The sequence below is a fragment of the Leptonotus elevatus genome, chromosome 8 (genome assembly GCF_054856555.1).
Source record: "Leptonotus elevatus isolate MCC_2025b chromosome 8, RoL_Lele_1.0, whole genome shotgun sequence".
NCBI classification, from domain to species: Eukaryota; Metazoa; Chordata; class Actinopteri; order Syngnathiformes; family Syngnathidae; genus Leptonotus; species Leptonotus elevatus.
In genome coordinates, this window is record NC_141246.1 from 17,965,677 (window position 1) to 17,985,578 (window position 19,902).

Sequence of the window (19,902 nt, forward strand, 5' to 3'; positions counted from 1 at the left end):
TTTGGCATTTCCTTCAATGACATAGCTCTACAATAAAAGACGATTTGATACGTATCTCAATATATTTTGGAACAATCCTGTTTGATTCAATGCATTCACATCTTTTAAATCAAAACTGATTTTCTGATTCAAATCAACTTTTGATACACCACTACTCGCAGGCCTTTTTTAATCTCTTCTCTGTGGCAACACCAATTGTTATTACCTCATCTTCTTGCTCTTAGTTATGCTCAGTGTGGCCCAGCATGGCATAACATGATGACACAAATATTTTATGTTCTGGGGAGGACTTGCAGCAGCTTTTACAGGTTGTCAAAATTGAAATGCATAAATTAAAACATTGGTTTGATTTAAATAAGCTATCTTTGAACTGAACCATAACAAAGTGCAGTCATTTTTTATGCATTTTGACCGGTCATGATAACCAAATTGATTGATTGATTTTTTTTCCAGGACCAGAAGCGCGATGAGAAAGTTTCAAAGCGGATAAACGCCATTCAGGAGGTAAAAGAGAGCGTGAGCCTGCTGAGTAAGCTGCTGGAAGGTTACAGCGAAGAGGGCAGCTCACAGAGCAACCAGGAGCTCATTAAGGTTATAAAGGCTGTGCAGATTAATACACGCCTCAGCTGCAGATTCACACAAATGCTGGAGGTGAGGCCTTGGTTTTATTTAACATCTGTCTTGTCTTAACAGAATCTTTACCAGCGCTGTGAAAAAATGAGACCCACACTGTTCAGGTTAGCCAGCGATACAGAGGACAATGATGAAGCATTAGGTAAGGGAACTAAAATGCTGAGGGAATGAAACAGAAAGGGCCCTAAATGGGACACTATAACCGTTTAATCGGTCGAGCCCTACTGTTTAGATGACAACACCTGGGCTCATAAATAGGTTTTGTGCTTCCAGCGGATATCTTACAGGCCAATGATAGCTTGACGCAGGTGATTAACATCTACAGGCAGCAGGTGAAGGGTGAGAAGGTGACAAATGCCTGTGAAAACACACCTCCACACCCAGGTAGGGTCAAAGACATGTGCGTTGGTCACTACATCGATTTTGCCGCCAGATCATCGAAAACTTTGCACGTTGTTTTTGATTCAAAGAGCAAAACAGTAGCCCCACCTTACTGGAACTGACAGGACTGAGTGCACCAGCCAACGCGTCACCATTAAACGCAGAAGCCTCCAACCTAGATGCCCTGTCTGAGAACATTGGCAGCAGTCTCCTGGTTGATGAGCTCATGTCGCTGGGTAAGCACAAATTTCTCAGCTAGCGTGTAAACCTCAAACTGAGATGCTGGCCGAAAAACTCAAAAATGGGTTGAGTCAGCTTTGTTTGCACAGCAGTTTTGTCTTATTTCCATCGACTGGGACCTGCTGTTAAATAGCTGGCTGCAACCCGCAATGTTGAGTCAGTACACAATGGGCTCCATCTGAACTTTTTTTTTTTGTATCTATATATATTATTTAACAGCTAATGCGTCACCTTTAATTGTTGTTCATTGTTTCTGATCTCCCAGGACTAAACATTACAGAATCCTGTGAGCTTCAGAACACTTTACAGGTGGGATTTAATACAAGTTCATAAGTTATTTGAACACATCACTTGAACTGCTTGAGGCTTTGGCTACACAGGAATCTTTAAAAAGAAATGTTTAAAAAAAGAAAAGTAATATTGACTGTCATGTACATGGCAATGCAGCAGGTGTTGCTATAACCCAGTCCTTCTCAAATAGGAGTGGGGTGTACCTGGAGGGGCATGATGTGATGCCAGAGGGAGTGAATGTGACTCCTGGGAACGTTTTTTATTTTTTATTTTTTGAATAAATTGTAATTGCACATCCACTACAGTAGGTGGCAGTGGTGCTCTCATTTTCAGAGAGTACACAAGGAGGATTAGCGTCTCTGCAGATGTGTACTTAAAACAATTTTATAGACAAGTGATACCAGTATATTATTTATAGTGGCGGCAGAGAGTTCGGGGGGCAAAATATTGATACATACTTATTTCAACACAATATTTAAAATGAGGCATGGTCACCTGTTGTCACATATTTTGTAGATTTACTCGTAGTTATCAATTATTTGCGGAGATTTGCCAAAGGTGGCCTGGCTCGGTCCTTACCCCCTGCGAATAGCTGGGGTTTAATGAGTATACTGAGCAAATTAAACTTGCATGTCAAAGGATCAGTGTATATTTACATTTTCATATGTACATGTCCTGAATGAAAGTTAAAGCAACGATTGTCAACAACTAAAATATTGGTTGTTCATATAAATAAAAAAAGTGTACCTTTGTTTTTTCCCCCCCCTCAGTCTTCTGCCATTCCAGAATTCTCTGCTCCAAAAGTCCAAGCTTCAAGGCAGTGCTTGGACGTACCCCAAGCTTCACAGGCTGTACCAGCGGCACGCAAGGGAATGGATGAGCTCAATCTGCTGGGGAAGAAATTAATACAGCAGTCCCTCCCTCCTAAGGACCAGCAGGTCAAATGGTGAGAACCAGTCTGTGGGATTCCCTGATGGAAGATTTGTAACAAATAATTACAATAACCGTACCATCTTATTATATAAATTGTTCAGTCACATACTATGTGGACAAAATAAATGAGACACACCTCTAATAGTTCCAACATTGAGGGAACACATTAGTCCAAGTGTCCCAATGCTAATGTTCATATAGTGATTCTCAAGTCAATCTTGTCAATATATCAACATTATTTTCTTTCTCCTGGTTGTCGATGTTAACATGCAGGGATAAACTCCAACCTCCGTCCAGAGTCAGTTTACGAGAGCTGCAGACCAAGGCCAACTCTAACTCTGGACATGCGGCAACTTTAACGTCATCCAGTGCAACTCCTGCATCCTCGTCAGTCCCCGACCAACACGACATTCTCCACTTCAATCCTACATGTCCATCTGTAGACAAGAGCTTGTTGCCAGCTGCTGGCTCCTGTGACCTCTCCTTATCTGATGTTACAGTGCCTCTGGAATTAATCCGTCCCAGTAAGTTGAAGCTGCTAGCCCCTCGGACATTTTTCCGGATTTAATATCATTTTTGTATTTGTTTTAGGCAGCTTGCTACCAGTGACTGTATTTGACAAACACAGCCTGAGGGTCTTGTTCACTTTCGTCCGTGACTGTCTGCCGTCACGGCCGGACGTGCTGGTGGTGATCATCTCCATGTTGTCCTCAGCACCCGCTCCTGTCACTAACATCCGGTTTCAGGCAGCTGTGCCCAAGGTGTGTTCATGTAGTTCTCGTCACCTAAAGTTTGTTTTTATGCTCAGATAAACATAAGGTGTCCGTGTGTCCATGCCTAGGTGATGAAAGTGAAACTGCAGCCACCTTCTAGTAGCGAACTCCCAGCATTCAATCCCATCCTGCCTCCGGCTGCCATCACACAGATTCTGCTACTGGCGAACCCTCACAAGGTTTGCTTTTGTCAACTACGTCCATCCATAGTTGAGTGGAATTTAAAGAATCCTTAGTTGCATAGACACACGCAGAAATAAATATCCTTTCTATTTTGACCAAATCTTTTAAAAGGGAAAAAAAATTCTTAACAATAATGTTTTATGTCCCCTCACTAGTCTAAACACCATCTCAGGTGGCGGCCATTTTGTCACTTGCTGTCGACTGAAGATAACATCAGTTGGTCAGGACTGAGGTAACAGCCAATCATGACTCACCTGTTTTCTGAAGCGGAGCCATGATTGGTCGTTACCTCAGCAACAGGGGGCATTATTATTATTATTATTATTATTTTTTTTTTTTAGGGGCACACTTCTTTAACCTAAATTTGAGGTCCTTCCGGCTGAACACTCAGAAACATTTTCTGTCACGTTAAAGTGGCAGTTCATCTAAAAACAACGGTGTAGTTATGTACTCAAAAGTTATGCTTCAGCATAAACATAATGCACGGATAAACATGAGCACTGATGTCAAGTTTAGCAGTGAAGTAAACATTCAAAACTACAGCAGCTAAAGAGCATAAGGAGCATCATAAAGGCTAGCGTTTTAACGTGGACCTCGCTGCTGTTGTCGTTATCACTCAGGTTTCCGCCATGTGGATGAGTAGAACTGCCCCGGTTTCACTCCCTAGCTGCTGTAGCTAACCCCCCTACTATGAATGATTGCTTCAGTGTTCAGCTCGACATTTGTGCTTGTCCAAATGAATGACTCTGTGGCCCGCCCCCGTGTATCTGCGATTGGCTAGCCAGTTGCCTTCATTCGCTGATTGGATTGGTTGTATTGAATGACGACAGATCAAGATAGGAAGAATAAAAGGCTGGCGTCCCCAAAGAGCTTCCAATCCAGCCATGACGCCAGGCAGGACGGAGCAACTCTGATGTCATTTTCAGTCAACAGCAAATGACAAAATGGCCGTTGCCTGAGATGGATAAAAACGGGTGGATTTTTGCTGCTTAACTCATATTACACATACACAATATCAAATCAGAATAGCGTGTTTGGGCTACTGTGGCTACATCTATTATTGTAAAGAATTTTTTGGGGGGTTGACTTCCCCTTTAAAAAGATAATGCTCGATTTTCGCTAAACTGTAATAGTTATTTAGCTGTGCACTATAATTCTAGACTGATATTGTCACGTTTCAGGAAAAGGTGCGTTTGCGGTACAAATTGACCTTCAACCTGGGAGACAACTCTTATGATGAATCGGGTGATGTGGACAAGTTCCCCCCTCCAAACACTTGGGGAAGTCTTAAGTGAGAAAGGACTACCTTGCTGTCTGTCATCTGATTCTTGCTTCCCTAAAGATGTATCTGCTTTGAGGCAAAAGTGTCTCTTCATTATAGGAAATGTTCTACCTGGTGCCTTCCCGATTGGTTCATCCATGTTCTTGTACTTTCTACTCGTGCCTTTTTCTTCATCCAACGAGCTGCTGTCACATTGAAACTTCATCCATTCAATCCAGAGACATTTTGGAGAAGCTGCTCTTTTTCTAAAAAAATTATGTTTGCATTTGCTTATTTTTGTCCTCATGTGGTAGGCAAGTATCTTTTGGTATGGGTAGAAAAATGAAGTAGCTCATATTCTCGTGAGTTCACATGTGCAGTTACACAGCAAAACAACTGGGTAGGTACTCACTCAGGCAAGCACTACCTCAGTGGTTGAGAAATCAAAGCTAGAGTCAAATTTAGCTGTGTGTGTGTGTGTGTGTTTTGACAGCAAAAACAAATAAGATGCTGACATGATTACATGGTCCAGTCTGATTAATTGCTTCATGAGCTAACATGCACAACACCAGCTCAATGGAATCCAGCCACCATATTCACAAGACACTTCACGGTCCCTTGCACACTTTCCATGAGAGCCTATAAATACAAAAGCTGAAACGAAGATCATTTTACTGTTTTGCTGACACTAATGTTTCATGAGATTGTAATTTATGGTTGTATGTAGCATTGATAAACAACTGCACATCATACGGATTGTTGTAATCTTAGAAACACTTTTAATATCAAGTAGTGTTTGTTAGATTATGCAGGTGTACCTAAATATATGACCGGTACATGTGTATTAACATCTTATTGTGTGCTGTGACACATTACTGTTGTCCTGAAGAAGACCTTGTACATTTTTTTTAAGCAAATGTTGATTTTTTTATGTCAGCATTTCTGATTCACAAACGAGTCGCACAAAATTAGATTTCACTCCGTTTTTTTAATTTCATTTCATACATCACTTTACATTCACTTCAATTTTGCACATGAAATGTCCTTTTGACAGGATGTTGCCTTCGCTCTTTTTTGCTGCCTTTCTTGACGTTTGTCTGACCCAAAAACGGACAGCACAAGTCCTAAAATGACACCACTGACACCTGATCAGATTCTACCACATGTGCCTGAGATTCAAGTCATTGTTTCCTTTGTATGTCGAAGTTATGTACTGTAATATGTTCATGGCCACATCAAAATGATACACTGATTTGAGTAACTTGCAGCATATGCCTATGCCAATGTAATTATACAGCTATTTAAATAAAGAATGATACTGAAGGCAGATTGGATCCTTGTCGACTTTATGATTCTTAACTACTTTTAATGTGCTAATATACGAGGGCTGAGACTTAATTTTCTGTATTTGTTGAGTGCTAATGTGACTGCATCATAACATTAAGCTTGTTAAAGGTCATCTTTTGTAACAATTTCACGCAATACAATAACGGTCATTCAAACATTGCACAGGCACATGCACATTTTTGACAGTTTTACACTAAATTTGGCATCCAACATTTCGCAGGCAGATATACTGACCTCACCTGGACATTGTCCCAAACCCAAACAGTCCTACTATTGTGAGGCCCAACAAGATCAGAATTCCAGTTATCCCTAAAGAGTGAAAACACATCAGTGTGTGCAGAGCTTGAATCAAATCATCATATTATATAAATGATTATACAAAAATATGATAAAATGGAATGCGCTGATCAAAGGCAATAAGTAGCCTACGCGATTCAAGATATGGATACACAGTCCATAACTACACCAGGCGGCCAAGTTTGAATGTGACTGTGAAGGTGACTTCTGATTCACTGCCCAAGTTAAGAACATAATACAATAGTGTATACACCCACACAAAATGTTATATAAAAATAAAAATATTGTATTATTGTGAATAAGTGGTGTGCTAACTTTGGTAGACATGAGAGACAATTAAAAGAATGTTCAAGAGACATCTCTTGTCTGTAGCCTGGTGGTCGAGGACAACAGCCCGACATGGGCCAAAATCATTATTTAAAAACTCCACTTTATATAACAGGTGTTACATGACTACATCTGCTAAAGAAAATACAACTATAGTGGAAATGATCCCTGAGATTTGAATTCATTTTCCCTTTTTAGGTGTCCACTGATCCAAATTAATTTGAACTTGGACTGCACTCAGCAGAGGGCCAACCTCCACCAAGGCTAATAAATAAAGCATCGACACCCAACTCCTGCATATGCATGAATGTTGTAATGGCATACAGTGGTCCCTCACTACTACGCGGTTCACTTATTGCAGATTTACTCTATCGCGGATTTTTATCCCCCCACTTTCAATAGTGAGTACCCCATAACATTCTTTATTTATGCTACTATTTGTGTCCTTTTTGTAATATTTGAGTAAATATAAACATCTCTTTCTTTCATTCAATACAATCTATCATCTTTGAATCAAAATGTAGAATATTTGGTCAATTAAGAAACGTGCATCATGAGTTAAAAAAAAAGAAGTGTACTTGAGTTGAAAAGTTGAGTTGATTTTACTTCTTCTTACGCCCAATTCACACTGACTGCGGAACGGACGCGGTGCGTTTTCCGTACAGCGTCCGCACGGGCTGCAATTCACACCAAGTACGTTGCGTGAGCTGTCCGTACCTGGAAATCTGCACCCGACAGACCACAAGATCACGAGGGTTCACGCTGGTGAGTTGAGTTTACGCGATAACAACCATGTATATAGAGTCCTATTTGTAAACAATAGCCACACTTGCCTGTTGTCACTTCGATATGCTTTTGGACATGGGTAAGTACGTTTTGTGTTTAAATAGTGTTATTTTGTCATGTTTCATTTATTCTCAGCTCGTCTTTTCGTCTTAAATGTCTGACTCATGTCATGCTATGTAGTTAGCTAGCTTCCCTCCTGATTGAGTTTGAGTTTGCAAACAGTTTTATTTTGAAATATACCGGTTCTACCTTGATGCCGACGCTCGACTTCCTGTCCGGCTCGTGTAATTTCTTCAGCTACATGAAAATCCGCATGCGGCATCCGGAAAAAAATTGAAAGCTTGCGGAAACCTTCCGCAGCGCCGCATCCCTTCCGTTGCATATTAAGCAACTCTGCAAGAAGAGCACGTTAAGATGACAGACAGTATTGGCGTTATTGAAGAAGGGCTGCAACTTTTGTTTTTTCTTCTTCTTTTTTTACGGCTACTACTTCGCGGAAATTCACCGAAAAGTGAGGGAACACTGTACATGTAATGGTCGCTACCCAAACACCCTATCCCCTTTTCAATAAGAAAAATTCTGGCATGGCACTGGATTTACAAACCTCACCTTATCATTGTGAAAACATGTCTCCTAGTCCTTAATGTTTTAAGCGAGACTGAGAAAACTGGGTCTGTCTGAGAGTTAAGATGGTACAAAATACCAAAAGTATTCAAAACTACTTTCAGGAAAAAAAAGTAATCTATGCATATTGCAAAGAGTGGTTTAAATGTTTGTACGATTTCACTAAGGTGGATCAATACAAACTTTGAACAAATAGTCCAAATCATTTCACTACTACTACTACTACTACTACTACTACTACTACTACTACTACTACTACTACTACGATTGGCTCGCCACCAGTCCAGGGTGCACCCCACTTGTTGCTCAATGCCAGCTCACCCGAAACCCCATTATGGACAAGTGGTCTAAAAAAAAGGATGGAAGGATGGAGATATGACTACTAGCGGGGAGAAGGGCCGGAAGGAGGAGGGTTAAACTGGAAAGGGGGTTGCCCCACGAATTCCATTAACGGGGGCTGAGACATGAGAGGCTGTGGCCCAGCTGGCGGCCCAGATGAAGGAGGAGGCTGGACAAACTGACCCTGAAGATGACTCGAGTGATCCGTCCCTCCGCCGCTAGGAGACGGGCCTCCACTAGCGGCGGAGTTGTGGCTGCCTCTGTAGCCCTGGTACTGATCCGACAAACTGTGGCTGCTCCTGCTCCGGTCTCTGTTCCGGTCACCGTAGGAGGATGAGGGTTGGTCATCGTTGCGGCTGTAGCTTGAGCGGCCGTCTCTGCTGCCGGGACGCATGCGGCGTTGACACTCATCCTGGTACATGGTATTGGGATTGTTGGAGCTGCTGCCACTGTAACGCATTCTGCCACCTGTGAGAAAAAAACAGGAAAGTGGTACAGTTTTAAATTTGCTGATTAATCGTGCTCAATGCTTGGGATAAGCAATTGACTAGTTCAGGGGTCGGCAACCTTTACTCTCAAAAGAGCCATTTTAGACCAAATTACACCAAATCTGTCTGGAGCCACTAAACATTTGAATATTGTGATGTACGAAACAGTGTGTAATGTACTGAGGACCCAAGAGCTCATTAGAGCTGCAATATAACAGAAAAATATGCAGCATCCAAAAGTTGGACATTATTTTATTTTCCTTTTCGTCTTCCGTGTTTGGATCTTTTGTTGTTGTAGTTTTTCAGACTTCGTTTTCATACCTTTTTTTTTTATAGACTTTTCTGCCTTTCTGTAAAATGTTCTTACATTTTTGAAAAATTTATGAAAATATTATGGTAAGATTCTGCCGCTCTTCCTTTTTCTGACAATGTATGGTTATTTTTTTGACTTTTTTTTGCTATCAAGTTTCTGACATTTTTGGCAATTGTGTGTACATTTTATGTACATTTTTTGGGATTTCTACTTATTTTTGGACATTTTATGGTTCCATTTGAAACATTTTCTTTTCTACCTTTTCTTAAATCAATTTTCTGACTTTTTTTGTAGACAATTTATGGGAATTTTCAGGATTTCTTCTTTTGTTTTTTGACATTTGATAGTGGTTATTTTCTACTTTCCATCTTCCTTTTTGGACATTTTTATGAAATAATTAAAACTTTCACCTACCTTTTTTTCTGAAAACCTAAACATGTACCTAAATCATTCATTCATGTTTTTTTTTTCTAAAAACAAAGGTGCTATAGGTGTGATATTAATTTCTAATATATATATATATATATATATATATATATTTTTTTTTTTTTTAGATCCACAGGGAGTCACAGGAGAGGGACTAAAGAGCCACCTGTTTTGACACCTGTGTTGTACTGCAAACTAGTTCAACATGGCGAGTTGCAGCCAAGTAGTACACTTCGTTTTGCTTCAAGACAAATGTCTCAATGAAAGTTGGGCAACAGTGCACCAAAACAAATATTTCTTCACCCAAAAAGAAAAGAAAAATCTGGCGATATTTACCACTTCCTCTTCCGTGACCCGAATCCACCATCTGAAGCAGTTTAGGGTTGATGGCCTGATTCGCCTCCTGCAAAACCCGGACAAGGTCGCGGGCCTGCCGTGCGTTCCCAGGAGTGAAGAAGGTGTAGGCAGTGCCCTTGTTGGTACTACGGGCTGTACGTCCAATACGGTGGACATAATCTTCCGAGGAATTGGGATAGTCAAAGTTGATGACGAACTTGATATCCTCCACATCTTTTGAATAAGAAATGTTTTTTTAGAGATTGGCAGATATCATGGTTATCAGAAGAAAACGTTGATCGGAATATTCTTGTTCAAAAGCTGATGATATTTTGCATCAGATGTTTTGGATGAACTTACCTCTTCTTAAGACATACGTAAATGTTACTTTCACTCCCAATAGGATTTACCCTCAGTGATAGTGTACAATAAATTAAAATCCAAAAATCATTCATGGATGCAGCACACTGTATCAACATTATATCCCACTGGCCATCCTCCAAATATTTTTGGGACTGAATATAAGGTAACATTGATATTAATATGTTTACAAAAAGAAAGTGATGTTCATAGAAAAGCAGCTTTGCTTGTGAAGCAGAGGCACTGTTTGTAATGCTGCTCCTACCCCTACTGGGATACAATAATAATTCAAATATACTAAAATTACTAATTGAATATGGCTGTGTATATATCTACCACTGTTTAGTGGACCAAAACAAATGTCACTGTCGTGTGCCTATTTTTCCGAGATATCTAACATATACACTTAAGTTAGTGTGTACCATGCTGATTTCTTACTTTTTTGCATGTTTCCCCAACATCAAACACATATAAATATTACTCAAAGACAACACAAGTAAACACGGAATGCAGTATTTAAATTAAGGTTGTTTTTTCGGGGGGGGGGGGGGGGGGGGTCGTCCAAACTTAGATGGCCCTGTGTGAAAAAGTGATTGCCTCCTCCGGCACTCTAAGGTCACCCCTCAGCAGCAATATCCCAAATCAAGTGTTTCTATAACTGCCAGTGAGTCTTTCACATCTCTGTGGAGATATTTTGGCACACTCGCAGGATTTTTTTTTAGCATAAACAGGTTTTTAAAAAGTTATATCAAAGCATTTCAATCAGATTCAAGTTTGGACTTCAACTCGGCCATTCCAAATTTTCATTTTGTTTGTTAAGCCATTCAGAAGTTAACTTGTTGTTTCCCATTGTTATCGTGATGCGGAGCCCAAGGGCACTTCAGCTTGAGGTCACAAAACAGATGGCCTGATGACGAGCAGGATTCATGGTTCCGACAATCACAGCAAGTCATCCAGGTCCTGAAGTAACAAAGCAGCCCCTGTATTTTTACACCAGATGTAGCGAGACACATACCTTCCAAACAGTTTCGCTTTTGTTGTGTCGGTACATAAAATATTCAGATGTGATTTGCAAAATATGAGCCTTTATCTTCTTTTTTTGGTCAGCAGTTGGAACTCTGTCATTTTTGCCAAGTCTCTTCCTCATTGTTAAATACTGAATTTAACTGAGGCAAGGGAGGCCAACAGTTCTTCAGATGTTCTCCTGGGTTCCTTTGTGACCTCCTGGATGAATTGTCGCAATTCTCTTGGGGTTATTTCAGTAGGTTGGCTACTCTTGACCTCTCTTGACCTACTCTTGACCTCTATTCCATGTTTTCTCAAATTGTGGATAATGGCCCTAACCGTGATTTGCTTTGTGATTTGAAGTCCAAAAACTTTAGGAATGACCCTTTCCAGACTGATATAAGTCAATTACTTTATTTCTCATCTGTTGTAGATTTGTTTAGGATCATGGCAGCTTTTTTTTTTTTAGCTCTTTTGGTCAATTTCATTTCGTCACACAGGTTACTATTTAGGTGATTTATTGATCGAGCATGTCTAGAGGTAATCACGTTTGGGTGCGGTCAATGAAAATTAACTGACAAATGTGATTAGCCACAGTAAATTCATGATTTAATTACAAGGGTGTCAAGTACTTTTTCACACAGGGTCCTGTAGCTTTGATAGTTTTTCCTTTTTTTTCCCCCATAATACATCAAATCAACATTTAAAAACGGCGTTTCATGTTTACTTAGGCTGTTGTCAACATTAAAGTGGGGAATCTATGCAAACAATTGTAGAAGAGAGCAAACACTTTTTCAATGAACTGTACATTTGCTTTCTTCAGCTTTGTAACTTCACAAATGAATGCATGTTCACTGCTCATTTCTGGGTCTACCACAGGAACAGTAAAAATGACAACTACACTTACTAAACAACAGTTGAGGGAGCCCTGAGCGTGACAAAACCACTATTATCACCTGTTGCTGCTTTGACGTGAAACACTCGGAATAAGTACAACTTTGATTTTCCCCTACAAGACACCGCTAATTTGCCAGCATGTTTTTCAGCACAAATGAAATGATCTTCACTGGCCAATCGGTGTGAACACAAATTGTCTGTTTCTCATTACAGAGGACGTGGGGGCTCTGAGCGCACTGCTGAGTCTGATCAGATCAAACAAACAATATCTAAATTTAGCTCATGTATTTTATGGAAATACTATGGAAGGCGGATGGAAGTAGCTGTGTGTAGCTAACGGAGGGGTTAGGAGAAAGGGGCGGTGCGGTACTTACCCCCTTTGTGTGTCGATCAGTCCTGGTTCAGAGGGAGGGGCCGAGGGTGAGGGAGACCGGATTCTTCCCTCACCTTCTGCGCACACCGGCAACGTCAGACGGGAGCAGAACCGCTAAACCTCAAGCGACACTAACGCAGGTTCTGTTGCTCTCTCGCCACATTGCAGGACCCTCCTCGGGCCCTGGCCAGGACTGGATCCAGACGAGCCCATCTAACACGCTCACTGCCTGTCTGCTTTTTTTGGGACGGGTCGCCGAGCAGACAAGCAGGCACCTCCGGCAGCTCCAATGACAGGCTCGTTGGATTCACACACTGACAGTATCGGCCTGGGGAAGGGGGTCTATGTTACCCATGGGAGGAACAGGGGCTGTAGCCCCTCAAAAACTAGACAAGCATCTACTTTTAGCGGGACTGAGCGTGCAGCGACAGCAGCAGCGCAGACTGTTATAGCTGCCGCATGCTGCCAAACCCTGAGAGGAGAAGAGGGGACAAAAAGGAAGATATATAAAATATATAATGGGAGTTTTGACAAGTCAACAACCCTTCACTTATCCCCCCTTCTCGCATGTAATGTCATGTCAACAAAGATCACCACATCATTTTCTTCTTGCTTGCCATTTCATATTTGTGCATGCAGTAACTGTCCTAGACACCACACACATACAGTACGTATGAGTGAGTAATGTTTATCGCTCTGGCGTGACCACGTAAAACAGACACTCCACTCCGTTCAGGCAGCGTGCCAAAGAGCCCCGCTTGAAGGATGCTTTGTAGCTATGGCAACAAGAAACAGACCAGCGGATCAGAAAGCCAGCAGCCTCCATATTGGACACTGGACAGCCCCGAAGCTGTCAGGCTGTAACACGTGACGAACCTCCTTGTAATGCCTAGCAATCATTCAAATTCACACGCTCGAATATGAACTCATTCTTAAATGAACAACACAAGACTTTTAATAGGAGAGGAAGTCTGCCAATCAATTCTACTGCTCATTTACCTAGTGATCACACTCAGGGAGTGGGGTGGAGTGGGGTAGTGGTGGGGGTTGGGGGGGTACATTAGATCATTAATTTGTGTCAACCTTGTGTGCATGTGAATTCAAGTCAATTCTAAGACAACAAAAGAGGTAAGATATTATTTGTAAATGTGAAAAGACATACCCAGACCACGAGAGGCAACATCTGTCGCAATCAGAATGGGAGCTTTCCCGCTTCTGAATTCTGTCGAAATTGAGAAACAATTTCTGAGACAACCCACAATCAATTCCCACATAACCTCGAACAATAATTAGGGGTGTCAGGCGTTTACATTTTTTAATCGCTATTAATCGCATGACTTCAATAGTTAACTCACGATTAATCGCAAATTTGATATCTGTTCTAAATGTACAATAAAATGTACAATATTTTTTTAATAGTCATACTTAACATAAGAGGAAAATAAATTCAACTAATAAAATATGGCTACATCTTTTAGTCATTGATACATTCATAATAATTCATAAAAGTGAGTAAAAATTCAAAAAAATTATGATACCGTAAAAAATGTGACGTTGATTTGTGTTGAGGTCATTTTTCTGCCACTAGATGGCATAATTGCATTTGTACGACGTTGGTGACAGCTGAGTGCATTTTTCTTTTCATATTAAGAGCTATCTAATCTTTAACATGAAGTAACATGAAATTCTGCACATTTTTTAAATTGCAAAATACAACTTGAACCCAGTCTCTACAAATATATGCATTATTATTAAAGTTATTACTGCTAAATTTTGACGTGGACATGTCTGCTGTTCCTCGAGTATAGGCTTTCCAAGTAAGGGACGGTCATTGATCGTGCGTTAAAAAAAATTGTGGTGTTAAAGAAATTTTGTCCAACCTGTGAGCACCCAGTCTCTTTCTGGCTGGCTCTTGTCTCCGTGGATACACATGGCTGGCCACCTAGTGTGGAAAACAGCAGCAGTCAGGTCACCTAGCAATAAAGGTTTGACATTTCCACGGTAAGTTATCAAAATCGCAGTCATATTCCTCACCCATCCCTTCGCATCCTTCTCGTCAGATCATCACAGCGTTTCTTGGTCTCTACAAAGATGATGGTTTTGTTTTCCTTTTCTGCCATAATCTCCTCCATAAGCTGCACAAGTCTACACACACGGAGGGACAGCGGCAACATTATCCATCCATCTTCAATTCTTCCGTTACCAGACAAAATTTCTAAGTTCATTCTAAGTAAACGTATGGTGCCTCTGGCAATAAAGTTTTTTGGCAGGGAATATAAATCTGTCTACGTACAATATCAGGCTTTAGGCGCGTTTGACATTACAATGCCACCCTATGAACTAGAATCACCCTTTGGTGGGACACTTGTAACAGACATAGAGGTATTTACTTGGCTATATTACTTAACCATGATACGTTTATTTCATGCTGCATCCACCATAACAAGTGGACTCTGATTCCATCCATTTTGTCTGAAAGTTTCTTAGCTGAAGTTTTTTTTTTTTGCTGGAGTTTTAAAGGCAGTTGCATAAAGGGCATCACTTCTCCCAATCTACTGCATGTCTCCATTTCAAATGTTGAAATAATTATGGAAGATGCTGGGGAAAAAATGTCCCTACCCATCAAGGTTATATTAGTTAACTAAAACTAACGAAAAAACTGAAACTAAAATTCAAAAAATAATTTTGTTAACCAGATAAAATACAAATAAAAATGCTTTTAAAAAAAACGAAAACTAACTGAAATTACATTTTATGTTTACAAAACTATAATTATAGCAAAAATGTCCTTCGTTTTAGTCTTTGGTAATTAATTTAATGCATGAGCCTTTGGAGATGATTTTAAATGTGATTTTCAGTAAATTTATTCTGATATTAACCGGAATAAGGACCTTTGAAAGTGTGTCACACAGAAGTGACATCATCGAGCCGCAGCCAATAGAAAAGCAGCTTCAAATGATGTCGCTCCCATGGTGTTTTTTAAATATACACTTACTATAAAAAATTTTTTAACTAAAACTAATACTGAAACTAACTCAAACTAAGCATTTATTAAACAACTAAAACTAATAAAAACTAACAGAACCACCCTGAAAAGTAATTAAAACTAACTAAATTTAAAAAACGAAATAAAAACTACCTAAAATGAAAATTCTAAAACCATAAACAAAGTGAAACTTTGAAAGTGTGTCACACAGAAGTGACATCATCGAGCCGCAGCCAATAGAAAAGCAGCTTCAAATGATGTCGCTCCCATGGTATTTTTTAAATATACACTTACTATAAATTTTTTTTTAACTAAAACTAATACTGAAACTAACTCAAACTAAGCATTTATTAAACAACTAAAACTAATAAAAACTAACAGAACCACCCTGAAAAGTAATTAAAACTAACTAAATTTAAAAAACGAAATAAAAACTACCTAAAATGAAAATTCTAAAACCATAAACAACCCTGCTACCCATAAACTCAGAATTAGTGTATAAAATCAATCTAAGCCCCAAAAGCACGATGTGATCAACATAACGGCATATCCATAGATGTCCCCATTTCCTTACTTATGGTCCTTTTCGCTGTCCATGCAGACATCAACAATTTGCAGGATGTTGTGGTTGGCACTGAGCTCCAGGGCCCCAACATTAATCTGGATGTAGTCCCTCAAAAAGTCTTCAGCGAGTTGACAGACATCTTTGGGCCAAGTTGCACTCCACATAAGGGTTTGTCTGTCAGGCTTGGTTGCAGAACCGTAGAACATAAAAGATGAGTGAAACTCGTAACTTCATCAGATCAAATGTAGCCATTACAGCATTCTTTCTCCTACCCTGATTTGTTCAACTATCTTGCGAATCTGAGGTTCAAATCCCATGTCCAGCATGCGGTCAGCTTCGTCCAGCACAAGGTATGTGCAGCGAGACAAGTTAGTCTTCCCTGACTCTAAGAAGTCAATCAGTCGGCCAGGTGTGGCAATGCAGATCTCAATGCCTAAAAGAGGAACGTAAACTGAAACTAAAACAAAAAAAAGGAAACAGACTCCACGTGCGATTGAGTGTGCCTTGCTCAATAGTACATTAGCAACACTCAGTATTCATTTACCAGTTCCCAATTCCAGGATTAGAGGTAAACGGTTGAGGTAAACATTAGTGCTGTCAAAGTTAAAGCGTTAATTGATTAATTAATCACAAAAAAATATTGCATTAATCATGAATTAACGCAGATTAATTTTAACAATAGATTAGCCTTTAACGTGACAGCGGACGGCTACGTTTAAGGAAGCACAGGTTGTGTTTAAGCAATAAACATAATTTCATGCATTAAAGTAAAGCATTTAATGAATGTTTACGTATCACATTTAGAATATTTGTTCATGTCAAAAATATTGGGGTGATTTTTTCACATTTTAAATTATGCAAGTAATTAACTGATTAGAAAAGGAGAAGGATGAGCGTGTGCAGTGGATCAAAAGATGTTGAAGATGTCCGCATAACATTAAATTCTTCAAATTTGGCGGGGGGAAAATATTGATAAAAAAGCCTTTTTTTTATTAAGCAATTAAATGTGATTAATCAAAAAAATTTAAGATGTGATTAATCTGATTTAAAATTTAATGGTTTGATAGGTCTAGCAAACATACAGATCATAATGAGAAAGAAGTCATGAATGAGCTGATTTTTTTTAGTGTTGTTCTGTTTTTGAAGACCCTCAACATCATTGACTAAAAGGTTCATTCCAAACTTCTCACATCTTGCAGCCAACTGTCATCTAACATACACACCCCTCTCTAGCTCTCGAATCTGCGGTCCTTTGGGTGCTCCACCATAGACGCAGGTGCTTTTGATTCTGGAAGACTTGCCATATTCAGAAGCCACTTGCTGAACCTGCTGTGCCAGCTCTCTGGTCGGGGCAAGGACCAAACACTATTAGGGGAGAGCCTTAGTTAGAGATTTCAACAAATGAAGCACAGTAAACCCCGGAAAGTCAATCAGTGTGGAAGTGGAACAACCCATATTTGTTTTCCAAAAACCTAGCAGCACATGAACTTACGATAGGTCCATCTCCTCTCTCGAGATAGGGCTGATGATTAATGTGCACAATTGATGGAAGAAGATACTACAGAAAAGAGAAAGGCAGAGCCAAGTCCAGTGTCAGAAACAAACATGAAATTAAGCACAACTTGCAATTAACTCATTCACTGCCGTTGACGGCTATAGACGTCAGAAATTCATTTGAACCTTTTCTATTAGTTTAACTTTTTTTTCCACTTTTGTTAACAAGACTATGAAAACCTAGAACTATTAAAGTCATGTGATTAATTAATTAAAAATATTAATCACCTGATGCAATTAGAAAAAAAAAGATTATTAAAAATTAGGGGAGTCAGGCGATTACATTTGTTAATTGTAATTAATCGCATGACTTCTCTAGTTAACTCACGATTAATCACAAATTTTAAATCTGTTCTTAATATACAATACAAACAATTCTAGGCTTTCATAATCTTGTTAACAAAAGTGGGAAAAAGTAAAGTTGAGTTCACAACAATAATCTTGAATATATTCACATTGAATTATTTAATTAGTAAAGATAAACAACAATTGCATTAATCCTTACAGCTAGAGTCTTTCCAGAGCCAGTCTGTGCTATTCCCACCATGTCCTTGCCACTCAGAGCCAGAGGGAAGCCCTGAGCCTGAATTGGTGTTGGCTCTACGAACTTCTGATGCATGAGCACATCCATCACATATTCTAATGCAAGGAGGGAAACAATAAGACAGCAGCGTTACTACTAAACCAATAACTTACAAGCTTACGAGTAATAAAGCTCACAAGTTTTGATGATGTAATGCACAGTTTATTGCTGGTGTACTCACGTGGAAACTGTGCCTGTTGAAAAGTGATTACAGGCTTCGGACAGTCAGAGCCTTTGATGGTGATCTCTTTCATTCTACGAAACTCTTCAATTTCATACTGGTGATGTGAAAACGGGATATGACTTACACAAGATTTAGTTTTCATCTATCTGGCAACTATTGCATGCCACTTCAATGAAGCAAATAAGGGAAGCTAGAAGATTATGGTAAATGCAATCAAATTAAAAGGTATGTATGTACCGGATTCAAGCGTTGAACTTCTGGGTGCTCAGTGTAGAAGTTCTTCTCAAATTTTGGCAGCTCATCCAGGTTCCACTTCTTCTTGCGGAGACGGTCGCCTAGATTCCCAGTCTTCATGGACGGGGGGCCATTACTGCGACCACCCATTGGCATAGAACGAGGCCTATGAGGTTACACATACAAGTAGTATTGCAATGTCACATCATATTGGGTTATATAGCATAATTACTATCAAGATCATTTTTAAAAGCTGCATTTCATTTTACAAAGTAGTATTCGGGCCACAGTGAAAAAAACAATAATTATTGAGTAATAACTCAGGTCATAATCTTACCAAGATTAGAGTAAAATTGAGAAAATTAGGTTGTATTTTTAATTGATTCAATATTGTAATTGCGTTTAACGCCAGCCGATGACAGTAGGCAAAAGCCTCTCCTCAAGACTACAAATATTTGCGAAAAGAACAGAAGAGTTACTGCGTTTAGCAGAGAGGCTAGTAAAAATAAAAAACAAATTGAAAAAGTACAAGAACATTCAGCACTATATTACTACACGTTTCTCTGCCCCCAAAACGACTTTTTCCCAGTTTGAATACGATTTTGCATTGAGTATTTACGTTTCATTTTACAAAAAAATAAAATAAAAAATTGTGGGCGTGTGTGTGTCTCGATAATATGCATCTTGATTCCGCTTCAAGTGCTGCTTCAACTTCAACTAATTGGGCCCGCATGAGACTGCTGACGGCAGCCCTGCAACTGAAGACGTACACTTGAAACTCCGACACAACTGTGGGCTCTGTTCAAAGTTCCAGCAATGCAATTGGCAAAATGAAACATTTAATGCATTGTATTCTGCCACATGTGAAAACGATCAGTACCTGTCTCGTCCACTGTCCCTGTCTCTGTAACCATAGGAAGAACCCCGCCTCATAGTTCCAAAAAACAGGACGTGGATCGTTGGCTCGTCTATACGTCAACAGGCTTTTTTGCGCAGTAATTCACCCCAGAAGCACGCTTGTTTACCTGTAAACACGCGAGACTAATTTAGCACATGAATAGTACACTTTATGACTAAAATTACGATTACAAATTGTCCAAGTTTTGACGCGTCACGTAACGCAGGCTAAAAGCAACTTATCTCTACTCTCTTTATTTGCCCCGCCCTCTTCTGAGGCGTAATG

General features: G+C 39.7%; 2 protein-coding genes across 5 annotated transcripts in view; one reads left to right on the top strand and one right to left on the bottom strand.

The window, feature by feature from the left end:
• The window catches only part of LOC147170063 (ADP-ribosylation factor-binding protein GGA1-like), a 9,325-nt gene extending 3,187 nt beyond the window's left edge, over positions 1-6,138 (top strand). The window contains exons 8-17 of one of the 3 annotated variants that reach the window (XM_086083134.1): positions 454-591; positions 694-775; positions 907-1,017; positions 1,104-1,250; positions 1,520-1,563; positions 2,316-2,491; positions 2,752-3,002; positions 3,070-3,239; positions 3,320-3,460; positions 4,616-6,138. In XM_086083134.1, coding sequence (XP_085939260.1) covers positions 454-591; positions 694-775; positions 907-1,017; positions 1,104-1,250; positions 1,520-1,563; positions 2,316-2,491; positions 2,752-3,002; positions 3,070-3,239; positions 3,320-3,460; positions 4,616-4,729 — 1,374 coding nt within the window. In that variant the 3' untranslated portion in view covers positions 4,730-6,138. The remainder of the gene's footprint in view (positions 1-453; positions 592-693; positions 776-906; positions 1,018-1,103; positions 1,251-1,519; positions 1,564-2,315; positions 2,492-2,751; positions 3,003-3,069; positions 3,240-3,319; positions 3,461-4,615) is intronic. The other 2 variants (XM_086083135.1, XM_086083136.1) reach the window with 2 other exon arrangements.
• Positions 5,664-19,879, bottom strand: LOC147170064 (putative ATP-dependent RNA helicase DDX17). 2 transcript variants are annotated; one of them, XM_086083137.1, is made up of 13 exons: positions 19,600-19,879; positions 18,723-18,885; positions 18,483-18,579; positions 18,224-18,357; positions 17,657-17,722; positions 17,388-17,529; positions 16,437-16,597; positions 16,174-16,346; positions 14,648-14,758; positions 14,494-14,555; positions 13,776-13,835; positions 9,979-10,212; positions 5,664-8,883 (listed from the first exon to the last, which is right to left on the bottom strand). In XM_086083137.1, exons 1-13 carry the CDS (start codon positions 19,650-19,652, stop codon positions 8,459-8,461), a joined length of 1,881 nt encoding a protein of 626 aa, XP_085939263.1. In that variant the 5' UTR covers positions 19,653-19,879; the 3' UTR covers positions 5,664-8,458. The 2 variants fall into 2 exon arrangements, with proteins under 2 accessions (XP_085939263.1, XP_085939264.1); XM_086083138.1 differs by lacking the exon at positions 13,776-13,835.
• Positions 19,880-19,902: the final 23 nt, after the last annotated feature.